This window comes from Sinocyclocheilus rhinocerous, unplaced genomic scaffold (assembly GCF_001515625.1).
Source record: "Sinocyclocheilus rhinocerous isolate Xijiao unplaced genomic scaffold, SAMN03320098_v1.1 scaffold780, whole genome shotgun sequence".
Lineage (NCBI taxonomy): Eukaryota > Metazoa > Chordata > Actinopteri > Cypriniformes > Cyprinidae > Sinocyclocheilus > Sinocyclocheilus rhinocerous.
Window position 1 is genome coordinate 555,053 of NW_015654937.1, and position 18,460 is coordinate 573,512.

Below are 18,460 nucleotides of genomic sequence, written 5' to 3' on the forward strand. Positions count from 1 at the left end.
ATACATACTCTTTTGGTTTCTGTACCCAATATTTAAAAAATTTACAAATGCAATAAAAATGTCGGTATCAGCAAGTACCAAAAATAAAAGTATCGGTATCGGGCGAGTACTGGAAAAAGTGGTATCGGTGCATCCCTAATTATTACGTTTTAAATATGGTTATTTTTCTTACAAAAACGCATGGATTCGCTACAGGAGGACTTTGTTCACCCCCTGGAGCCGTGTGAGACACTTTTTTTTATGGATGGACACTTTTTATTTAACTTATTTTGGACTGAAGCACTGCAACACACTGCAGTGATAGAGCTTGGAATAGTCAGGACAATTTTTTATATAACTCCGACTGGATTCGTCTGAAAGAAGAAAGTCATATACACCTAGGATGCCTCGGGGGTGAGTAAAACAGCCAAATTTTCATTTTTGAGTGAACTAACCCTTTAAGTTTGGCCATCCTACACACACGTGACTGACCGCTCGCTCGCACCAACAGGACGAAGAGGGTCGTGTTACTCTACACTGCACTCAACCTGAGGGATTCCTACGCTTTCAGTCTTTGAGGAGACATGAAAAACAGCACATACCACAGGAACGGTATAATGGAAAATATTAGTGGTTTGAAACCGTGAAATTTTCAAATCGCGGTATACCTTGAAACCGGTAATCGACCCATGCCTAATCAGCACTGGCCATTCTAATCTCATCTTCCCAACGCCAGTTGTAAAGTGCTTGTGCAACCTCCCTGGTTCGTACTGTTCTATAGTACCATATTATATGTGTATTTTTTGGTATATGCTGCCCACAGAGGCTAGTTCAGATCTTACACCAGTAATGCGGTGTTGTGGTCACTGTTCGCCATAGTGTTAGCTGCTGACACAATTTAGAGTGAACTGCAATCGAAAGGGAATGTCTCTGGTTATGCATGTAACCTCGGTTCTCAGAGGTATAGGGAATGAGACACTGTGCAGCTGGCCAATTTACTGTGCTTGAACTTCAGACCCTCATAGCTTCAGACCCTCATTCCGTCCCTCATAGCGATCACTGGGAAAACAGCTCTGTTTTTTGCTGTTCCATAAGTGCCACCTACTTTCTGAGAGTGGATATACATTTTACATGCCCTGTCTGCCAATTTTGTTCGGACCAATGTGAAAATCAAATGTAATTTTTATTTGCCAAAAAAAAAAAACAGCTTGATGGAAAATAAGCAAATTTGTATTTTAAAAATCAAAACAATTTGGATAATACAGTATCTGCAGTGATGTATGAAGTATTTGAAAGCCACACTTGAGTAAAAGTACAGATATCTCACCAGAAAATGATTTTGGTAGAAGTTAAAGTCACCGTTAAGAATATTACTTGAGTAAAAGTTTTAAAGTATGTGATGTTTATTGTACTTAAGTATGAAAAGTTTTTTTTTAATTATTCAAAACTGATTTAACAATAAAATCAAAATCGATAAAAATCAAACTGCTCTCTTGACCTCTCTGACTCTGTTGCCAGAGCTTGGCAATACATTTGGCTACAACTTGTGAATAAAATAAAGGCCATTCTCTTTGAAGACCTTAGATCTCTTCAGCTGCTCAACACAGTATTTATGTATGACTTCCCTAAACCCAGCATCATAATTTATCACATTTCATCAAGTCTAAATACATCAACAACAACAACAACAACAACAATACTATTACTACTACTACTACTAAATGTACTTCATATATAATTTGTATCGTAATATGTAAAATATAATAGACTAATAAAATATCATATTATTATTGTTGTTGTTGATGCTGTTTTTTTCCTTTTCTTTGGCAGTTTTGCAAATTATACAGTTACAACCGCCAAACAAAAATGATGTTACAGCATATTATTGCAGTTTACATGTAAATAACTTTTTCATTCTCTAATTCTTTAGAAAACCATCTATGCACTGTTGCTTTAAAGAAATTTGAGACCTATTACCTATAATGTCATGAACTTTTCAACTTATGTATATGATATAGTTGAACCATATACAAACTTGCACATAGAAACCCGAACACTGCACATTGTAAAATGTTGTTCAACCCAACAAATGACATGAACGCTCGAGTAGAAACTGTGTCAAGGGTCTGAATGTGTCCGTAAATGTGTAAAGTCCACCTCCTAATGCTTCTGAAGATTCTTTGGGATCAAACTTGCACAGTCAGAAGCTGTTTCTTTATTTTGACATCTTTACTCTGTCAAATTTAATTAAAGCACTGTTAATAATGTCAAAGTTGATTCATGTCCATTATTGTTTGAAAATTCATCTTATTTATTTATCTTTTTAAAATAATTATATTTAACACATTTAGCTGTTGTCCTCCCAGTGTTTCAGCTTTAGTTTCATCTGCACAGGCATCTACAAGCAGTCTTATTCTGTCTGTGTTTTTTTTTTTTTTTTTTTTTTTTTCCTCCCCTTTTTATTTTGTGTTAAAGTAATCAAAGAAAAGTAAACATGCCAAAGAATAAGTTTCTCTGCATCTCATTTTCTCTTTCAGAGGAGAATCAGCAAAAGCAGGAGGAGGATTTGGGAGTTCAGTTCACTGACAAGTTCATCCAGGAACCAGATAATATCACACTTCTCCTCACACTGTTGGAGGTAAGCTAGAACTGATATTTCATCTGCTAACTATACTTTTGTTGTCTTGTTGCTTTCCATATTACCCTAACATATTCCTGATGTTGTTTGACTGTTTTGCCTGCGGAAGGAGTTTGACTTCCATGTCCGCTGGCCAGGTGTTAAGCTCCTAACTGCACTTTTGAAAAGCCCTGCCTCTTGTAAAGCACACTCATTTTGCTTTCTTACTCCTTTGCCTCTTCAGCTCAACCTGGTTTTCATGCACTGTTGAACTCCACTTTCTTGAAAAGAAATGAGGGCTTCACGCAGCAGCCTGCGTCAAGTGCAAGTCACTGCAGTTTTGTGCCAGACAGGCTTTACTTCACTTATTGCATTCAGCACCACCAACCCTATGTTTGGAACATAGGCCTGCCTCTTGTTTGTAATCCGCTCATTTTGTTGATTTTATTTCCCCCACAAAATGAATTGAGCTTTGGCGAGTAAATCAGTAAATATGTAAATAAATAAAGGTGCATCTCACAGAATCACCCCTGAATCAACAAAAGGAAATCAAAATTATATGTTGCATACAAATTAAGCTGAAAATAAGCTTTGTTTTCTTCAAGAAATGTGACCTGGACATGTTCTTGAGAGGTTTCATGAGATTCACTCACATTCATGCTACACAGAGAATATCTCAGACTCCTCTCAGATCTCAGTGCCAAAAACAAAACAGTCTCCTCATCAAGGAGATGAAGCTCTGATTTGGGATGGAATATTAAATTATACACTAATGAATGTGCTGTAGCTGTCATCATTAATGCTTGTTAAGGATATGAATGATTATTGTCAAAACTGTAGCTTTGATTGGATTTAGTTTTGTCTTTGATTTGTGACCATTTTTCCTTCCTTTCGAATTTCGGATTTAATATTTCAGATAAATATCCTCTGCAGTCATTTTGTTTGAATGTTTGCCAATCAAAAGGACAAAATAATCAGAAAAACAAAGATAAAAGATGAAGAAATATCGCTCCAGGACTGTAGCTGTGCCCTAGTAATGCATCACACTGGTGTTTCATTACTGTCATGGCTTCAAACTAACCCTTGCATGATAATTCCTTAAAATGAACACACACAATAAGGAACATAAAGTTTACACACCTTGCGTTTTACAAGGTGAAGGTGAAGTTTTAATAGGCACCCTGGAATATGAAAAAAAAAAAAACTTATGGAAACAGCAGCAGGTCAAAAACACAAGAAATCCTAATGACATAAAAGCTTGTGTTGAGGAAAGCAAGGCAATACAACAGAGTCAGTATTAATAGATCTAGATTTTATTTTACCAGTGACTTCTCCATGTGTACTAAAGTGAGATGTTGATCATCCATATGTCAAGATGCTTTTTAGAAAGAAGCAGAAAAGCCCTTGGGTGTCCACGTCTCATAAAAGAAGTATAGCGGCACACTGCAGGGAATTGAAATATTGAAATGGAAATGCAGTTCAGCTGACAAGAAGCATAATTAAGAGATGCAAATTCACTCAAGTCTGCATAGTACATTTAATTAACTATTCTGTTCATCTCTGGCATGATTATCTGGAATAATAGAATGAGGAATATGGATAAAAATCATTTGGCATGCTAAAAAGAATATAAGTATAAGTATATAAGTAACAAAAATATCAAACTTTGATATTAAATTCCCACAATCAGAAGTTCAGAAGTAATGTAAATGGAGTATGACTTTACAAAAACAAAAATAATAATAATTATTATTATTATTTTATTTTATTTTATTAAATCTCCTATGTAAATTAAATAAATTGGAATTGTTGTGTTTCCCAAAAATGTTGTTAATTAGTACTCCAATACGATATAAAGGATATTTTGGGAAGGTTACAATGAGAATAGGGAATGTTTAAATAATTACATTTGAATTGTTTATGTGAAACTAATTCTATGTTCAAATTAAGTTTTTTTTTTTTTTTTGGTAACCCTTATCTGTGCAAAACTGTTTTTATTTATTCCATGCAATTTTGTAATGAAACTCAGATTGTACAGTTGATTTTAATTGCCTTTTTGTTCTATGAAATGAATATCTTGTTTCTTTTAAGGCTGACTGGAATGAATTTGCCATCCCCTGTCATCAGTAGCAAGAATTGGCTGCGGCTTCACTTCACATCTGACAGCAACCATCGGAGGAAAGGCTTTAGTGCCCAGTATCAAGGTAAGCGGTCAGTGTGTGTAGGACACTGGAGGAGAGGAGGGCTCATCATTGGCAGATGTGGGACAGTTGGCAGTGAAAGACAACACATCCCTTGGCGTGTCCTGCTGTAGCTAAAAATGACATCTTGGCTTCTCTAAGTGTGCAGACACATTGCTGGAATGATGATTAGAGCATCGCACTGAACCCCTCCACCCCCCACCCCCAACCCCTTTTTAAATTGGGAAATCAGTCACAACAGTAGTGAGGGAATTCATGGTTCTAACGTGAATAATGCTAGATGAGGCGCTTTAAATCATTTTCATGATATGCGTTTATGATCGTGTTTTCTATTTGCATAATAAGCGAGGGATGTCGTGAATCTCAGGGGATTTGTTAAATTTGTTACATTTTAGAGCACTGGCTATAAATGCACTTTCTTTTATATGACAAAAATATATGCACAGTTGAAGTATTGCAATTTGTGTAGACTACAAATTATGTGCATGCTTAGAATGGATTGAAAATGGCCACAGTCTTGGTGCATGAATAGGTGAGAATGGGAACGGTTGTAACACCGTCAGTTTAACCACTTAGAAATAGCTAGAGATGAACATGAGCACCTTTTCCTGAGGTGACAGTAAAAAGTCTCTCTCTCTCTCTCTTTTTTTTTACAAACATGAGGATTAAACAAAAATCACACCTGGGGTTATAATTTAATTTGTGATCAGTTTAACAGTTTAACCACTTAGAAATAGCTAGAGATGAACATGAGCACCTTTTCCTGAGGTGACAGTAAAAAGTCTCTCTCTCTCTCTCTTTTTTTTTTACAAACATGAGGATTAAACAAAAATCACACCTGGGGTTATAATTTAATTTGTGATCAGTTTAATCCATATTAAATGACAAAATGTGTATCATCTGAATTTGCTTAAGTTTAATACAATGTTGACTTTTACATGTTAAATGTGAATATACTTTAAAATATTTATGGCTTTTAAGATTATTGTATTTGATTTGCATATACAATTGTACATCAGTTTGGATCAATGTAAATCCTCAGAAGAATGCAAATCCTATGCTTGGCATGGCTTATTTTAGTATTACCGCAATTGTATTGTATCTATTTGATTTTATTGAAATAATCATATTTTTTAAAATGCATTTATTCAGAATGCGTAGAATATGCATAAATCTGTTCATTGTGAAAATAATGAAATGTATTCAGTTTAAAAGTATGAACATAGTTAAAATATGACTAGCTGTGGAACAAGCAACATTCGATTATTAAAAATGTATGTGATTGAAACAAGTTGGTTTTATTGATGACAATTATGTAAACCTGATTATTATGAACTTAAAACACATTCTGTTTATTAATACTGTAACATACATCTTACATGTTTCTTACTCGTTTCATTTATGTACTGTATGACTGATAAATATGATCACATTAAGTTAAAATTTTAAATGTAATTTGTTTGTGTTAACACTATGCAATCCAAATGGATGGAAATTTTATATGCAAATCAAATGCATAAATCTTAAATTTAGGCCTAAATATTTTTGGAATGTATAATGCCTGACCAGACTAGCAAGGTTGAAGCACTGTACCAGTTCTGGACATGCGCGTACACACAGTACTACTGTACTAATCACCGTGTGTGTTTATACAGTTTAGAGATAATAGATTAAGTAATAGATTTATGAAATGTTTGGTATAAAATTTTAATATTTATCTCCTACCAATGACAATTTTTAGTTCAGTTACAGAAAATATGCTTTCTGATTCTGTGGTGGTTTGAGGGAATAGTAAAGGTCGCTTTCCTGAAATACAATTAAAAGGATAATTTCTAACAACAAACAATTGTTATTTTGCCACATTGATTTCTCATTTATTGTGTCATATTTACTAAAATGAAAACACCTTGGAATTGTATTAAAGCCCACTGATGGGGCGGATGTCTTACAGAGACCAAAATTATGCAAGGTGAATTTATTTCATGATTCCTGCCTGGGTCATAATTGGCATCCTACATGACATAATTACAGGACGGAATTCAGAAATGCTTTAAAATCTAAATTGGCTCCAGATGATGCAAATATTGGTAGGGTGTACAATAATTGCATGCCGGAATGATTGTTGTGTGTCGGATAACAAAGTGTGCCCATCATTGAAGATCTACCTCTGCTAATTATGAAAATACCTCTGCCCATCAGGACTTATTTTGATGGCCCATGCAAGACTGATTCATAGAGGATTGCTCGTATTCAATGAGGTGTTGGCACTCTTGGGTACTCGACAGGTTTTGCTAACTGTATAAATGGATTGTGATTTCCACTTCCACACACTTCACCTCTACCCTCTCCCAACAGTGAAGAAGGCCATCGAGCTGAAATCCAGAGGGGTGAAAATGCTCCCGAGCAAGGATACAAGTCACAAAAATGCAGTCTGTAAGTACACTTCTAACAGACCCCCACTTAAACCTAAGCAATCATAAAACAAGAGAAGACATTAGTTCATCTAAGTAGAAATGACCTAATATGCTGCTTTCACTGCAGACCATGAGGTCTAGACAAGATAGGTAAAATGCCTAAAGTTCTCACTGCTTTTTAGTATGTTAGTGATTTAGCTCATGTGAGAGCAATACGTACCTGAAGCAATGTAATAAAAATGCAGGAATAAGTGCCTGTACCAACATAATAAAAATGTGGCCACGGTCACGTAGCTTATCGGTGTTGAAGAACTGTTGCCACAAGCACGTATTTTCAATGAACTTGGGCTGCATTTTATATCATGAGTCTTGTATCATAGTCTTTGTCACAATACAGTTTATTTATTTATTTTTATTATATACTTTTTTAGTCAATTAATATAACTTGATACTTGTACACAAACCAGCAGATTGTTCTAACTCTAAATTCTGATTAGATGAGCCAAAATCCAGCCTGTTATAAAATATGCAGTATAATCCACACAACTGTGACGGCACCTCTGCTAAATTCTGTTGTGCCACTTTGCATCACGCCATTTACTAATAAGTTCTTCCTCATCTTGACTGGTTTGAGAAGTGTCTTGCTCTTGCTCTATTACTCATTGTATAGCAAAATCTCTACTGTTGCACACATAGCATGCCACCCTGTCCTAGCATAGACTTTAGTACATCGCTTCCTGCAAATACTTGATCCTGATAGGTCAATTCCAGCATTACACTTTAAGATGTCTTTGTACAATGATCCTAAACTGTGTCATTGTCAATTTTCTTACATAACTCTGGTAGTTTAATATTGGTTTGATAAAACTGTATGGCAGGCACCACACTTTTCAAAATCCAAAAGTTCTGTTTTATACTTTTCGCTAATGGAATGCTAATATGTGGAAAAAGCACAACTGTGCCTCTGATAAAAAATATAATCTATAGATTGTTAATGTATAAACTATCTTGAACTGTTCCATTCTCTTCACACAACTGTATTCTCCTCAGTCATATCGTGGCCTTGCTTGTTTTCATTATGAGTTTAATAAAGATGCCCTTGATGATATTCTTAATAGGATGGAGGAAGCCACGCAAAGTTATGCTGTATGCATGATTTCGCCCATTCTGCGCTTCGTTGAACAAGTTCTGTGGCAATTAACATTACAAAAGCTGCTGACTGACTCCGTGAAGTACACCACTTCAGTTGAGCTTCTGTAAAATTTACACAGTGTGTGCATGATGACAATAGCTTGTTTATGGACACTCAGTCAGTCATTACATGCAACATGAGAGAGGTTGCCTAGGGTTTTCATGACAAACAGCCCAGTTCACTCATAGTAGATGAAGAGATTGTCATTTTACTGAAACAAACCACACAATTTCACATCACAAACATGCAATGTAACTTTTATAGTGTACAGTAAGTGCATTTGTGCACATCTAGTCTTACTCTTACGTAGCCAGACTTTAGACTATAAGCATACACACTCTGGTCCACTTTGACATGATGGACTCACCACAGCTTGATGGTTTTCACTTGTAGGGCCGGATTTATCTGAAAAAGATGATAACATGATGTCATGGGAAGTGTCGGTGATTGGTGTGATAAGTGCTTATTGTTTCAACATTGCATACTGGCAGACTTAAAAAATAAATAAATAAAACCTTTGTGCCCTCCCGGAAAATCCATAGCATTAGCCAATCCCATTGAAACTGATGATTTCAGCATTTTCCATTTTCCAAAGCACAATTGTATAAACTTGATTTCAAGTTATAAATAATACAAATATACTGTAATACTGTGCATATTTTTAGTTCACGAACTAGGTATCCAATAAAGCTTTGCAAATAGCTTGTATTGCCGTTCAAAAGTTTGGGATCAGTAAGATTTGTAATGTTTTTTTTAAAGAAGTATCTTCTGCTCATCAAGGCTGCATTTATTGGATCAAAAAATCTTATTGCATGTTTTTCTTAAAGAGGAGTTTGGCTATTTATTTCCAAATTTTTCCGAAAGTTTACAAAACATTTTGGAAATTTTCTGGAAGTTTACCGGGAATTTTCCACCCCTTTTCAGTCCTAACCCTACAATGTAACAAGTGAGTTTTTAAAGTTGTAAATAAAACAAAGATTATTGGAGTATGCTTTACAAGAAGATATTGTAACACTTTAGATTAGGGAACACCACATTTACATTTCTCTCAGTAAACTAATGCTAATTTGCTGCTTATTGATAATAAGGTTGTTGTTGTAGTAGTTATGTTTAGGCATGGGGTAGCGTTAAGTGATCTAGAATATGGCCATGTATTAATATGAGCTTTATAACTAAACACTAATAAACAGTCAATTGTGCTAGTAATATGCATGCTAATAAGCAACTAGTTAATAGTGAATAGTATTCCCTAATAAAAAGTGTTACCAAAAATACTGAAATTTAACTTCAAAATTGAATGTTTTAATTACCTGCTGTTTCTTTGTAGTTGTTTGTGAAATGTACTTGTAATTGCTGAGTGAAGATCGTTTCTATACCACTTTTTTCAGTGTGTATCATTCCTTAACCTCTGAGCTTATGATAGGTCTGTCTTAAAAGGTATTATTGCTAAAAATGAGTACTTTTTTTTTTCTGTGAAGAAAATGAATGTGATTTTTAGTCTTTGGTAGCTAAATCTGGCAGAAGTTAGTGAAACTGCTTACAGCTCCTTTAAGGACAGCTCTTAGATCTTTGATTGGAATGGAAGTAAACTTGACATTTATGTATTAAACGTTTACATGTGCGTTATGAGAAAGTCTTTGACACATATTGAGGTGATTGCAGGGCACTATAGGAGGAAAATAAATGTCCAAGAAAACCAGACACCCGCTTTGATCAGACAGAATAACTCTAGAGACTGATATCAACAATCAGGGGAGATGACATATGAAGACCACATCAAAAAGAAGGATGTGGCAGGTGATCAAAAAGCCTCCTCACACAAGTGAAAACCTTGGGCTTCTCTCTCTCTCTCTCTCTCTCTCTCTCTCTCTCTCTCTCTCTCTCGACCCCTTCTTCCGCCCGGATTACCTCCTCCTCCTGCTGGAGCAGGGGGAGAGAGCGCTTGAGGGCTGTTTCTGGCCATCGCCCATCTCCCCACCTACCCGGACGACGCGCTCTGCGTGTTCTATGATGCCAGCCTGAACCCCGCCGTCGTCCGAAGATGGCCCTTGAGCGGATTTCGCTGCCTTTGTAGAGTGGATACTGGCGAGAAACGGATCCCCGTTAACCGTCTATTCCGAAGGGGATCTCGCCAGTCCCACTCTCGACCCAGAGCCCAGCCCACCATCTCCCCACTGCACAGAGCACATGCCCGAGCCCACCAAGGACGGAGAGCCAGTTCCCGCTGCGATCAACGAGCCAGCGCAGTACAGAGTGACTGAACGGAGGATCGCCCCGGATCAAGTGCCCAGTCTGTCCGAGCAGGTGCGTGAGCCGGCCACCACGCCCACCACGAGGGAGCAAGCCGTGGACGGTGAGAGCGTGGAGTGGAGCCGGCTCTGCCGCGGATCTCCGGATCTCCGCCTCGGTCGTCAGAGCCCCCGGCTCCACCCTGGCCCCCCAGATCCTCGGCATCCCCCTGGCTCGTTGGCTCTCCGTCTCCGCCTCGGGCTCCTCCACCACCTGCTCCGCCGCCGTTGGTCGGCACCCTGGAGTCGGCGGCCATTCCTCCTGCATGGCTCCTCCCTCCGCCGGCTCCACCGTGGGCCGTCATTATGGCTGTGGCCTGGGTCCAGCTGGACTCCTCCTGCTCCAAGTTCCTCTTGTCTCCTCCCTTGCTCCTCCCTCCTTCGTTGCCTCCCTGGTCTCTGTCTGCCGGCCCCCTCCCGGGTGTCCGTCATCCTCCTGAGCCTCCTCCTTAGTTCCCACCCATTCCCCCCCTCTGTGTTGTTCTACGGTGCGAGGACGCACCTTCCGGGAGGGGTGCGATATGTCAGGTCTACTCGTTCTCTATGTGTGTTGGCTCAAGCTCCCATTGTGGATTATCTCCTCGTGTTAATTTGATTCCACCTGTGTCTTCCCAATTATCCCATGTATTTAGCCCCTGTCTGTGCAGTCTGTGTTTGTCAGTTCTGAACGTCGTTTTGCTACGTGTTACTCCTGGCTACCCTGTGTTTCCTCTGTGTGTAATCCCTCGTTTCCTCGTTCCTCGCTCCTAACAGCAGGCAAGTGTGACAGTTAGACTCATATAGACATAATTTTCTACTGACATGAATGTGACCAAATGTAAATGTTGTTTTTAAGTCCTATTAGGCAGCAAGTTTATCTAAAAATTATGTAGCACAATGCGCCGTTGAAGGAGGAAATTCATTAATTAATTAAATCAATCAGTCAGTCAGTCAGTCAGTCAATCAGTCACTGATGGTGCACAAACATGTGTGTATAAATAATAATGTGATTTTCTGTCTGTACAGACAAAACAGTTCTGCTCTTGCATATCTAGGTTACTCATTACTAGTGTCTCAAACAAAGCTCATTTTATTATTGATTGATTTTTTTTTTTTCGGCCAGCCAATAAGCTTGTGTGTATAATATGCATCAGATGATTGCTAAAGGAACTGTGGATGTGCCAACTGCCAACTGATGCTGAGACTAAAATCAAGCAGACCTTTTAATTATAAAATGCCTTTACCAACACTGTTGCTTTGAGGAAACTACTAAAGCACTTAATATTAAGTAACAGTTTTAAGTTTTGTTAATGTTACACTTAGCCTAAAGAATGCACAGTCATGAAGTGCAATTCAAGGCGTTAAATTTGTTCTTACATAAAATCATTTTGATTAAAACTATTCTGTTGCCAATTAATAGCTATTCATATGATGCTTTGGTGTGCCACCCTTTTAACATCAATAATATTTAATTTATTGTTGTTGTATCAGAAATTCAAGGAAATATTTTTATTTAGCAAAGTCTATTTTACTGAACGCATTTGTTCTGGTTAACGTCATGCAGCTGTGCTAGACCAACTTCCATAACCAATTAAACCAATATTCCAGTTTAGAAATACAAATAAAGCAGCTGGCACATAATAATACAAAAGATAATATATAATAATAACAAATATAATATATAATCATAAAATAGATTAAAGGGGTCATATGATGCGATTTCAATTTTTCCTTTCTCTTTGGAGTTTTACAAGCTCTTGGTGCATAAAGAGGATCTGTAAAGTTGCAAAGACTAAAGTCTCAAATCCAAAGAGATATTCTTTATAAAAGTTAAGAGTCAACCACGCCTACCTAAAACGGCTCGTTCTAACATGCCCCAACATGTCTACATCACGATGTGGGAAGATTTGCATAACGCCGCCCAAATGTTCACGCAAAGAAAGAAGGTGTAACTTTTATTCTCGCTGTAGTATTGTTGTTGCCGCCGCCGCCATGTTGTGAAGGCGCTGTGTGTTTCGTTGTGAAAGCGAAACTACTTTGTTTGGCCTTCCAAAAGAGGACGATATCCGCTTTGTCATGCCTGGAGCTGATCCGTGCTGGTCGCTGAGGAAATACATAAACTTCGCGCTGTGGATCGCCGGATCGGCTTTCACCGTGGACGAAGCGGAGTCCAGCCCGGGGTCGTCACATGTGGTTGCCGCAAGGCTGCCCGCCACGCCGTTCTCAAGCCCTCCAGCCGCCGTTCACTCAAGCCGGCCTCCGCTCACTCTAGCCCACGGCCTCTGCTCACTCTAGGCCTCCAGCCTCCGCTGTCTCTAGCCCGCCGTCTGTGACGCTGTGTTTCGTTGTGAAAGCGAAAATACTTTGTTTGGCCTTCCAAAAGAGGAAACGACTAGAAATCAGTGGTTAAGTTGTATTTACAACACTGTTCCAGAACAGTTCAACCCAAATATTCAGATGTGTGCAGCACATTTTATGGAGGACTGTTTCCTGATCCTGGGAGAGTAGACTACAATCCCGGCTGTTCTGACTCACAGCACACACACCCGGAGCAGTGGGCAGCCATTTTTTTTGCTGCGGCGCCCGGGGAGCAGTTGGGGGTTCGGTGCCTTGCTCAAGGGCACGTCAGTCGTGGTATTGAAGGGGGAGAAAGTGCTGTACATTCACTCCCCCCACCTTCAATCCCTGCCGGTACGAGACTCGAACCCGCAACCTTTGGGTTACGAGTCCGACTCTCTAACCATTAGGCCACGACTTCCCCAAAATAATGTTTTTTGAACCTTAAACCGCATAAACATATTTCATTACACCAAATACACCAAATAATTTTCTTTTTAGCAACATCATATGGCCCCTTTAAATAGAGTCAAACATATGGCCCCTTTAAAACATGGGAAATTATGTGGATGTAAAGATGGTCAATGCTGCACCTGCTGTGAAGTCATCCATGAACTCACCTAATGTGATTTTGGCCAGTAATTGAACTCAGAGGGATGTCAGAAAGTGAGGCTGTGTGAACACAAACTCATTGTGGCTTAGGAGAAACAAGAGAGCGGGGAGGGGAGAAACATGGGACATGCTTTGACCTTTATTTGCTTTTTATTGGAAATAGCCTTGAGCTTACCACCACTAAATCCCCTGTCAGCTCTACAGGAATAGATATTCTACCTGTGAGTGCAATCTTTACTGGCATTCTAATGAACACTGTACACTCTGGCTGTACTGAATGGGAACATTCCATTGCTTTTCTCTTTAATAGGTTCTTTGGTAGGGTTTGTTTTTAGAAAGGAAAATTCTATTTTTTACCCTTTTTTGTCATTTACTGTATAAAAGTTCAGAAGTTTGAGATCAGTAAGATCATATTAAATCATATTAGAATGATATTACATTGCATATTAGAATATATATCAATACTTTTTTCTGTATTTTTCTGTAATTTTTCTGCCTTGATGAGCATAAGAGACATCTTAATAAAAAAATACAAAATTTAAAAATTTAAAAAAATCTAACTGATCCCAAACTTTTGAATGTTTATATATATATAATTTAATGATAAATTAGCACATTGCATCCAGGTGTTTTTTAGTTTTCATTGTTTTAATTGTTTATCAGCTTAATTTCAAGGCATTACACAATAATGAGAATGAAATTATTGTGCTTAATGTGTTTAATTGTAGCAATAATGATAACAGACCTTAAAAAAAAGTTTTATTTGCTTTAAATATAATTTCCTATTTGTTTCATTTGAGCTTTGTGAAATTTGACCAAGACAACTCACATACATGTTTGAGTGTTTTCGTATTCATAAGCGTTCGGTAATGAGGCAGTGCATCTGGTGAAATCCTTCTGATACACTATCTTGAACACAGACCAGTCGACTATCACACAAAATATGTCTCATTTTGTTTCCTCATCTTTTTTGTGTGTTTTGTCTTCTCTTGCATGCTCTCACGTTCATGCAGTAAGCCAAGGTGGGATGGCTGCAGACATTTGTCCAGATCCGGGGATTCCTGAGAACGGGAAAAGAATTGGCTCCATCTTCCAGTAGGTCCTCTTTTTCTTCTCTTATCTGTTGCGCTTGTCATTTTTAACTGCATGACACAGCTTTAATCAGGCCTGGGCCTGCTGTTTGAAACGTCCGTCTGAACTCCCATACCGATAGGCCATTACCACCAGGACCTTTGGTCACTGCTACTAAGTGGGTTTCTAATGCCCCTACAGAAAGAACCAAGGGCCATTACATGTTCTGCATTTAATGGAATACGATGTGGGGGAATCTGAAAATAGAAGAGACAAGCGGTTTATAGACGTTTGACAGAAACTGCTTTCATCTAATAAAAGAAGGATGTGTAAGAGACATATAGAGGGTCTGGGGTTGATGGTGTGACTCATGTAGCTGGTCAATCGCTGACGGTCATTTAAACTTCGGCAGGGTTGGAGCCAGCATCCAGTTTTCCTGCGACGACAGCTACGTACTGCAGGGATCAAAGAGCATCACTTGTCAGAGAGTGACTGAGACCCTGGCGGCCTGGAGTGACCACAGGCCTATCTGTCGGAGTAAGTGCAAATATGGCTCAGACACTTTCTGTAGGGACGTTGTCAGATCCTGTTAAGTGACATGTGTACCACATGGCAGTAGGGAGTAAGGCTACACAATTCGTAGGAATGGTTGTGCCACACGGATTTAACAAAGATAACACTGGCACACGTGAATATATCAAAGAACATGTCTGGATTTCAATTATGCATTTAGAGTTTTCTTGACGACTGTAGCACTGTTACAAAATTTAGTGTGCTCTCTATAGGCAAAAAGGCGGTTTCAAAAGGTAGACAGCATTATAAGAAATAGAATCTCTTACATTGTTAGTTAGCAGAGAAGATAATCCACAAAACAAAAAGTTTTATAAAATGATAAACTTCACATTTCAGCCTTTAAACAATTTGTTTAAGAAAAAGTCAAAAGTATCAACTATTATATTAATTTAATCAATTATTATCAATCAATTATTATATTAATTAAATAACATATAAATATATGTTATTTTCTTAATTGTTTACATTTTTATAATGCATTATCTTCTTGTCGATCCAGCAGTTCACATTTACAGCTCTGCATGTTTGCTGCATAAAAACATGGGTTGATTTTCACATTGATCTGAACAAAAACAGCAGACGGGCTTATTGAAAATGCACAGTCATTCTCTGCCAGCAAGTGCGACTTTTGGAACGGCAGAAATATATGGTTACCACGGTAACCGCAGTAGACAAAGCAGCACAGCAGCTGACTCTGCAACGTGCAGCGCTTTATTTATTCAATAAAATCATGGCCTTTTGAAGTTTAATTGTCACATTAAGTCGTATCGCAATTCTTGTCTTACCCTCCCCAAATGTAAGTCCTTCTGAAATCATAATTAAAACTTTTGTTTACCATTTAAGACTTTTTATGGCCTTAAATTTGATACAACTTAATTTAAGACTATATAAGACTTTTTAAGGACCCGTCAACTTTCATAATTTTTGAGAAAGCCATTGTTTGTCACTCACTGAAAGTTTAATCTGTCTGCACGCTGCTCTCCGTCTGAACGTATAGCAACAGTTAACATTAGCAAAGCCACTATGAATGAATGAATGAATGATGCATTTATATAGCGCTTGTGTATTGTTGTACACCCAAAGCGCTTTACAATCATGTTGGGGGGTCTCTCTTCAACCACCACCAGTGTGCAGCATCCACTTGGATGATGCGACATCAGCCACAGGACAACGGCGCCAGTGCGCTCATCACACACCAGCTACAGGTGGAGAGGAGAGAAAGTCATAGAGCCAATCAAGTGGTTGGGGATTATTAGGAGGCCATGATTGACAAGGGCCAGGGGGGCAATTTGGCCAGGACACCGGGGTTACACCCCTACTCTTCCCAGGAGGTCTCCTATCCAGGTACTGACCAGGCTCAACCCTGCTTAGCTTCAGTGGGCAACCAGTCTTGGGCTGCAGGGTGATATGGCTGCAGGGTAAAGCCTGCAACACTAGAACGCAAGCCTGCAACCTTTAGCCAAAAAAGCGTAACCGCTAATGCTAACGCTTCCACTTTGGCAGTACGCGGGAAAGGAGACCAGAGGACATTTTTTTTTTTTTTAAACTGATGTCAATGGAGGAGAGGCTTCACAACGCTGAATAAACAGTTTTTTAGAGGAAACAGCTCATCATTTAATGAATAGACAGCCCATCAGCTAATCTTCAACATGTTTTACACTAAGCAATACTTTTGGATTGAACTATTTTTTGAGTTTACACCAAAAAGAATGCAGTTATAAGAGAAGTCACTGACTTTTTGCGACAGGTGGGATTCAGCTTACGGCACTTCTCATATATTCCTATGGTGTCCGTAAACGGCGATTGAGTGTCACACAACTCTGACTGAAATTCAATGACGTCAAGGCTATAATGTGATTGGTTATTAATGCACACATGATCCAAGTTGACCGCTACGCTTTCTCCAATAATAAATAATACCAAACATAGATATGTATATATAGATGCCCTATTAGCCGCTGTTTCTATGGGCCGCTATACATAAACTCTCCTCCATATTGGAATGGTCAAAGCAGGTCTGTGAACACTCAAGAGCAAGTTGCCTCTATGTCTGCAACCCTAGTTATACGCAAGTATGAATATCTAAATCTGCAATAGACTTCAGCAGATAATTTTGCTACACTAACACAACAAGACAAAGCCATTAGCTAACACATTTAAAAGGTACTGTAGTTTAAAAACCTGTAATATTGGGTTGATACATATTAAAAACACAAACCAGCACATTCTTACCTGTGAAAGTTTATCCAATTTCTTCAGGAATTTAAATGTTGGTGTTTTTTACATCCAGAGGCTGCTCAGTGTTGTGGCATCTTGAAACTCATTGATTTTTATTGTGAGTGACGACACATTGACGTTCCAAAATGGCGGACACGTCGACGTGTCTGGAGCAGTTGAATGTGGCATCTACCTGTACATATCTATGATACCAAAGACTATAGAATACCCAAGATATGTCACTCGTATAGTTTTGAATGGGGGAAAATGCAACACTCAATATGGCCACTCTATCTAAAGAAGCCCCGCCTTCTGAGTAAAAGAGCCAATTGCTAATCGGTAAAGTCAACTCATCACTGCAGCTGCCGTTAGAAGTCCCGGTTGCTATAGAAGCAGTCAGCATTCTGAGACGTGTGCTTAAGATTGCGCATGCACACTGGCTGGTCTAGCCTGAATAATGCAATTTTTTTAACACTATTTGAACAAAAGAAACAACATTTTTGAGACAGTTGTTGTCAGATTTCATTGGTGATTTCAAATATGAAATTTAATCATAAGCTTGGCGAACAGTTTTGGAGAATTTGATGTTTCCCCATTCAGAGAAATAGGAGCTGCACTTGAGGCGTTTCAAAGATGGCCACCGAGTGAAATGACTTGCCTTAAAGGGACTTTGGTAATACAGATCCCCTCATTTCCCAGTAGTAAGACAATCTCTGACTGTAGTAGCAACCCGTGGCGCCGTAGGACCCAAACGGCTCTTCTGAGCTGACCTTGATGTGCTTGATATAAATTTGATTTTATTAGAAAATAGCGTTTGGCATTTATTTATTTCATTATGTCAAAAGGCTTTGCGGTCCGGATTTGGACCGGAGTCTGTCAGTTGGCAACCCCTGTGCTCAGAGTCTGAACAGTCTAGGCTGGGCTTATTTAGTAAAACTCTTTGTTTTACTCTTGCTAATGACTTCTCCTTTGTTCTTAGT

At 38.6% G+C, this 18,460-nt stretch overlaps 1 protein-coding gene across 1 annotated transcript in view; it reads left to right on the forward strand.

Annotated features, from left to right (window-relative positions):
- LOC107717843 (CUB and sushi domain-containing protein 1-like) overlaps positions 1-18,460 on the forward strand; it is a 373,583-nt gene that overhangs the window by 170,964 nt on the left and 184,159 nt on the right. Inside the window, 4 exon segments of the mRNA XM_016524723.1 lie at positions 4,688-4,800; positions 7,153-7,230; positions 14,633-14,714; positions 15,103-15,227. Coding sequence (XP_016380209.1) covers positions 4,688-4,800; positions 7,153-7,230; positions 14,633-14,714; positions 15,103-15,227 — 398 coding nt within the window.